Here is a 6,890-nt window from a genome sequence, read left to right as displayed (position 1 = left end):
AAAGCGATAAACCCTCGTGTAAATAAAATATGCGTTTAAAAAATACTATTTAACGTACTTTTTAAAGCCCACACTTCTGAAGAGGTTGATGTCGCCGATGTTACGCATGTACAATGAATTTCTTATTTTATTGCAAAATATTGAAAAAAGTGTATATATTTAAATCTTTTTTAATCTAAAAATTATTTTACATTTTTTTCATTCTGTCAATTGATTCAAGCATTGTCTCCGACTTTACACAAATGTACAAATTTTCAGATCGATTGGACAGGTAGAAGTGTGTTAAATATCGATTAAAATATTTGTAGCAGACAAACATGAAATGAAGTTAAAGTGCTGTAAAATAAATATTCGAAGTCTCGCAGGAATATACAAAGCCCGATGAAACGATGACAAATAGTGAAGAACTGCCCCTGCATACAGGGACTTGACGCTAGACGCTCAGCCCCAGCTCTGCGGCTCGGACCACGTATATACGAGAGCTGTTCGCTCATGTTGGTGCGATCACGGCGGACGTTAAACCAAACTAAACCGTAAATTGTGTGATATCATAGCGTATTAAGGGCCGTTTTGCCCATGTAAATTTCAGGATTTATATTGTTATATAATCCTATGTATATATTTCAGGATTTATATTATTATTATAATATTATATCCTGTTATAAAATTTGTTTGAGGGTTACAATTGACCGAAATATTTACAGATCATTACCTGTAAACATATATCGCTCATAATGGTTGAAAGTTTTCACACCAAATTACACTTGGTTCATAAACTTCACATTGTTTATGTAATAATTTTTAAATTTAGAAGTGAGAGGGGAATTTATGTTTTACTCGCACTGCACATAACCGTAAGACAATCAAAGTGCAGCACATCAATCACGTGTATTGCGCTTATTCGTCTCACTAAAGCACTTTAACTTGCAATTAATATCAGTGAAATAAAGGGAAAAAACATGTAACGCCATGTAATTTGACCACACAATGAGACTACGGCTGTCGCTACCCTATTTATTTTAGTTATCACTCCCACAATGGGCGGTAAAGTATAGAGACGTTACTGACTTGCATATGAATTTCTTGGTCAGTCTTTATTGTGGCAGGCTGAGAGCAGCCTTCTTCTGCTGCGTGAATAGCTGTGACCTCAAGGCAGCGTCAGCACTGCTACCCTTATGTTCTGCTGCCCTAACTGCTGCCTCAGCGGTGCTGCCCTCACTGCTACCCTTATGTTCTGCTGCCCTCACTGCTGCCTCAGCACTGCTACCCTTATGTTCTGCTGCCCTAACTGCTGCCTCAGCGGCGCTGCCCTCACTGCTGCCTCAGCGGTGCTGCCCTCACTGCTGCCTCAGCGGTGCTGCCCTCACTGCTGCCTCAGCGGTGCTGCCCTCACTGCTGCCCTCACTGCTGCCCTCACTGCTGCCCACACTGCTGCCCTCACTGCTGCCCTCACTGCTGCCTCAGCGGTGCTGCCCTCACTCACTGCTGCCCTCACTGCTGCCTCAGCACTGCTGCCCTCACTGCTGCCTCAGCACTGCTGCCCTCACTGCTGCTTCAGCACTGCTGCCCTCACTGCTGCCTCAGCGGTGCTGCCCTCACTGCTGCCTCAGCGGTGCTGCCCTCACTGCTGCCTCAGCACTGCTGCCCTCAGTTCAGTTTGTTATGTACCGCTGTATCGTGACTGCTAAATTAAATTCATCATGGCCAAGAAATAATAAACGGAAAGAAAATCGTAATATTCAAAATTCCGAAGAGAAAAACTAATATATCTTCAAGACTCTCCCCAAATATAACACTTGATCACTTTCGTTCACTTACGTGAACCATGAAGCAGTGAAGTACAATGATCTGTGAAGTACAGCAGTTTTGTGACTGAGCACTTTAGTTAGGTTGTTCAGGTGCAATCTTGGCTTGTCTATGCCCGACATACTCCTGTGTTTGTTCTTCCAATAATTATGACACATTTCGCTAACTTTTGCGACGATATTTGTTTACTTTTAAGAGCTTTTCAATACAAGCGCTTCTATAGATCAAAAGCGATAGGAGCAGTTGAAAAATGTGTGCAAATTTTTCAGTACAAAATCCCAATTCTTATTATGAGCTCAATTAGTCAGCTTATGTAACTGCTTGTTACATGAAGCGATCTGCTATTCTACCGTTGCAGTGCGCGTTACATTACACGGGCATTGCTCATACATGGAACCCTGCACTCTCATTAACAGCGCGTGGAATTTGTGCGCAGTGATTGTGCGCACGCAACACGCATGTGGTGCACGCACCATGCATGTTGTGCACGCACCACGCATGTTGTGCACGCACCACCCATGTTGTGCACGCACCACGCATGTTGTGCACGCACCACGCATGTTGTGTGCACCACGCATGTTGTGCACGCAACATGCATGTTGNCTGTTTTGATGCTGGGCAGAGTTCCTCTGGTTTGATGCTGGGCAGAGTTCCTCTGGTTTGATGCTGGGCAGAGTTCCTCTGGTTTGATGCTGGGCAGTTCCTCTGTTTTGATGCTGGGCAGAGTGATTCAGGTTTGATGCTGGGCAGAGTTCCTCTGGTTTGATGCTGGGCAGAGTTCCTCTGGTTTGATGCTGGGCAGAGTTCCTCTGTTTTGATGCTGGGCAGAGTTCCTCTGTTTTGATGCTGGGCAGAGTTCCTCTGTTTTGATGCTGGGCAGAGTTCCTCTGGTTTGATGCTGGGCAGAGTTCCTCTGGTTTGATGCTGGGCAGAGTTCCTCTGGTTTGATGCTGGGCAGAGTTCCTCTGTTTTGATGCTGGGCAGAGTTCCTCTGTTTTGATGCTGGGCAGAGAAGGCGTGCGTGCTGTAAACTTCAATTTGGTCATTAGTGATGATGTTTTGCTACCTCGGCTTAGCACAACACTGCATTATTGCCTTCGTTAGAAGCGACTGCTTGCAGCCATGCAGTTTGCTGCTGCGTTCGCTAAAAAACACCACGGCAAGTTATGGGCTCGCAGGCTTGCCAGGTAATCGCTTCACGCACTGGCCGGATAAATTTATCTTCGTCTTGATAACTACACATCCGGCTGGAGTAGAGAAATTTATCAATCTAAGCTTTATGAATAGAATTAAATCAAATAACATTGGAGCATTGTTCAATACTAGTTCCTGTTAAGAAGATCCTATACCGACAAGCAGACTTTTTTATACAATACAATTAGCTCTATTATATAGTCCTTTCTACTTTTTTCTTAATTCTAAAACAACATCCTCATCTGATTCTCATTAGAACTTAAGAGATTCTTTTCAACAGGCTTTGGAAATTTGTTATCTAATTGAAGTACGGGTTGCTGTTACCGAGTTCTTCACTTTTTTAATGATCTTAAAAAACAATGAAATGGAACTTGATTTGAAGGAGTAGCTGTCGTGCATCTTTTCATGAGTTTATGCAGATATCCTTAATGACTTGTGACTTCATTTATAAGTATTCGACTCAATCAACTGGCTTCTTGAAATATGTATGTTTATAACGCTTGTGTTAGGTAGTATTATATTTTTGTATTCTTGGGTAAGGAATATGTTCTTGGTTTGTAATTTTTATCTAACCCTGCTAAGAGTTCTTCGTTATCAGCATAAATGCTGTTGTTACGCTGAACTTAAGAGTCCCAGAAATGTTGAATTTTGTAGCGTAGGAGTTCGTGGGGAATCTATTGTTATAGTTACGAAGGACTCCCGCATCACGTTCCCTTGTTATCATCGGAGTGAGAGATGATGGAGATGATGTCGCGTTGTCATAATGTTTTAACTCATGCACATACGATATTAAGGAAATATTGCATTTCTACTTGGTTCTGTTTTCGACGCGTTATTTAGCAAACCTTCTCAAGCATATAGTGAACTCATGATGCGGTGGCAGTGCAATCGCTATTTACTCAACGTCGATGTCACTCTTGTGGAAGTAACTGCCATCACGAAATTGAATCATCAACTTCCTTTCAGAAGCTGAATGCGTCTCTCGATCCTGGAGTTTATAACTGCCTCCGGATCACCGTAGGACTTGAAAATAGTTAATATTTTTAACATCTCGACTGTTTGCGGATCATGCGACGTTGATAGCCGTTGATTACACGCGACTGGTACTTTAGTTCGTACGTGAGGTTCAAAGCTCATCTCAGATGAGGTCACTTCACCGCGCGGTGCAGGGAGACCCGAGACGCTGCACTCGCCCTTGCCATTGCTCAGCTGTTTTAGATAAAAAATGATATGATAAGATACTGTCCTTACAGCACATGCATGCTGAAGTAAACTGCAAATTCTGCAAATGCATTTTATTAATTTAGGAATAAATTTTTGTGGCTATATTGAAAGGTTTTGAAAAACTTGCCTCAAAGTCCAAGATATTTCTACGACTGTTCATTTTTATATATTATTTACTGCAGTGCATGGTTGCAGGTCCAGAGACGAGCAGGTAGCGTGCGTGTCGCCATGACACAAGGGCAGCTCGGTGGGCTGAGAAGGGCCATTGCTTCTGTCCCATCAGTTTCTAGGTCAGCTCTGCTATAGCCTGGCCAATTGCTCGCTTTATGTTGATCTCTGTCAGCTCTCAACTCTTTATGTTCATCTCTTTTATGTTCATCTTATGTTCTTCATCATCTGAAGCTGAAGCTCTTTATGTTCATCTCTGTCAGCTCTCAACTCGCCCCATGGGCTTACGTTCTTTGCTTGGAACATTTCCATAGTGATTTCTTTTAATCGTGAAGCAAAGAGTTTCATGAATCATAACAGCGACTAATGTTTGAAGCTGACATATGGATGGGTCATAAAACATCAAAATATCCATTTATTCTAACAATAGGTTTCTTCAATGTCATTTCCCTTAATGTAAATAATGATTCAATAATCTAATGGAATAATAATAATTAACTAATTTAATGAACACAGCAAATTGAGTTTAATAATTAAGTGAATTGTAATGTTTGATAGTTCTCCTCAGGCTTTTAATATCAGCGGGATCTTATCAATTCTAGTCAATTACACCGCGAGACAGTTAAACATCGAAGCGAAAGTGAATTCAACAACTTATCTTGCTCAGAGCTGCTTATGAAAATGTGGCCTGCACCACTAAACTTAGCATACGGCGTATTATGCTATTATGCTATATATACCAATACCATATACTTAGTCTACGGTCCATTATACTTGTCTACATCAATTTCAAGAAGACGGCAGTTGTTTTGTCTAACTCCTGTTTAAGATGGCGCGAGTTGGCGTGCGTAACTCGTCACAATGGGGCATAGCAGCAATAAATGAGCGACTGCTGTGAAACGCGAAAGACGTTCTTTAATCCATTAATTATACAGCCTTCTTGTCGATAAAGTGATAGAGTGTGATGTTGGTTCGCTAATTCTCTCTAAATGTGATTAAACGAAATTATATCATTAAATGGCATTCAATTTCGGCAACGATGTTAAAACGAGTCTTTTATTGTGAAAAAAAATTATCTGAGATGAAACGTTAAGGCGTGCACACTGCATTGCTGTGGTAGGTCTGCACGGGCTGATGCAATATCCGAAGACGAGGCAGCGAGATCTGAAGACAGCCGTCACTTTTTTCCGTAGTTATTTATCCTTAAGTCTATATGAGTAGACCGAACAAAGAGGCGTGCTACTGAATAAAAGGTTTTGTAGACTAAATTATGATCGAACATTAAATTCGTATCTTCGGCAGTGATTGAAAAAAATATAATATTGGAACATATATTTCAAGTCTCACCAAATGTTGCAAATACTGCAGAATACTAGCCTACTTGAGTTCGATATGTCCAAATAAGCTACGAAACATATTGTTTTACATATTGTGCTAATATTGTTTTGTTTCAATAAGTTCGCCTAAGCTTCGACATTTCCATTATTTTTCCAAAACTTTTGTCGTTATTGTTTCTATTACGATATATGCAACAAAAATTTTCACATGATTGACCGATGGTGATTATTCATATTTGAATTTACTGCCATACTATAATACATTAATTTTCTGTCAATTAACGATGTAGCCATATACAGAACTTTTATTAACTTAATAAACTGGCAGAAATCCTGTCACTTAATCATTGGACGATTCAAATTAAATTAGTAAAAATTACTCCGTCTCAAAGTGTTACCGGATACTCTGAAGGTAGATGAAAACAATGGCTGAGTTTGAGTTAGTTTCTTGCGGTTGCCAAGCCAAAATATAGCACACTATCAGCTGTGACCTATCACGGCTGAGTCACATCCTACACGTGGATGACATGGTAACTCACTTGGGAACGCCGTGGCTAAATAAAGACTTGAACTTCATGAAGAACTTTATACTACGGCGACCGACCCTTGTACTCAGTGCGAGGATTGGGTTTTTAACGAAATAAGTTCATTGGGTTTTGGTCTAATTGTTCTAATATAGACGGTAACTCAAATTATCAGGCTTGTTAATAGGGATAGTGTCAGGTGCCTGCTTACTAAGTTACAGTTTATAATGCCTGACCTGAGGAGTGAAGCTCATTTGAATTAAGGTTTAGTTGCTTCCAGAAGGACCGAATAGATTCCAAAGGTTATGCCACTGTTGAAAGATAAATAAAGTACATCTCTCCTATGTGGATACTTGTTTTCCTTCATTTGAACATTAGTGGGGATAAATTAACACAAATCTAACCCGGTTACGAACTAGGGCACATCTGTAAATCAATTGAATATAAAAGTTACGTTTTTCATATAAATTAACTCAAAAAGTAGAGACCATTCACTAACAATTAGCGACGACTATGAAAAAACTTAGGAATAGTGCAAATCGAGCGGAACTTCAGTATTAGGCTCCGGGTCATCCGCTTCCGATGCTTAATCGCAACGGATATCCCCAGCGTGAACTAAACTGATATCCTTCCACCC

The 6,890-nt window shown here is 40.7% G+C and overlaps 1 protein-coding gene across 1 annotated transcript; it reads left to right on the top strand.

The window, feature by feature from the left end:
* The first annotated feature begins 1,175 nt into the window (after positions 1–1,175).
* On the top strand, positions 1,176–1,688 carry LOC108671252 (keratin-associated protein 4-3-like). The gene has a single exon (XM_018158750.1). It carries the CDS (start codon positions 1,176–1,178, stop codon positions 1,686–1,688), a length of 513 nt encoding a protein of 170 aa, XP_018014239.1.
* The last annotated feature ends 5,202 nt before the right edge of the window (positions 1,689–6,890 follow it).

Source organism: Hyalella azteca, unplaced genomic scaffold (assembly GCF_000764305.2).
Source record: "Hyalella azteca isolate HAZT.00-mixed unplaced genomic scaffold, Hazt_2.0.2 contig2483, whole genome shotgun sequence".
NCBI classification, from domain to species: Eukaryota; Metazoa; Arthropoda; class Malacostraca; order Amphipoda; family Hyalellidae; genus Hyalella; species Hyalella azteca.
Note: the sequence above shows the minus strand (reverse complement) of the source record. Positions and strands in the feature narration are given on the sequence as shown.

Excerpts from the sequence above, each read along its gene's own strand:
- LOC108671252 (XM_018158750.1), top strand. The coding sequence starts at position 1,176 with ATGTTCTGCTGCCCTAACTGCTGCCTCAGCGGTGCTGCCCTCACTGCT.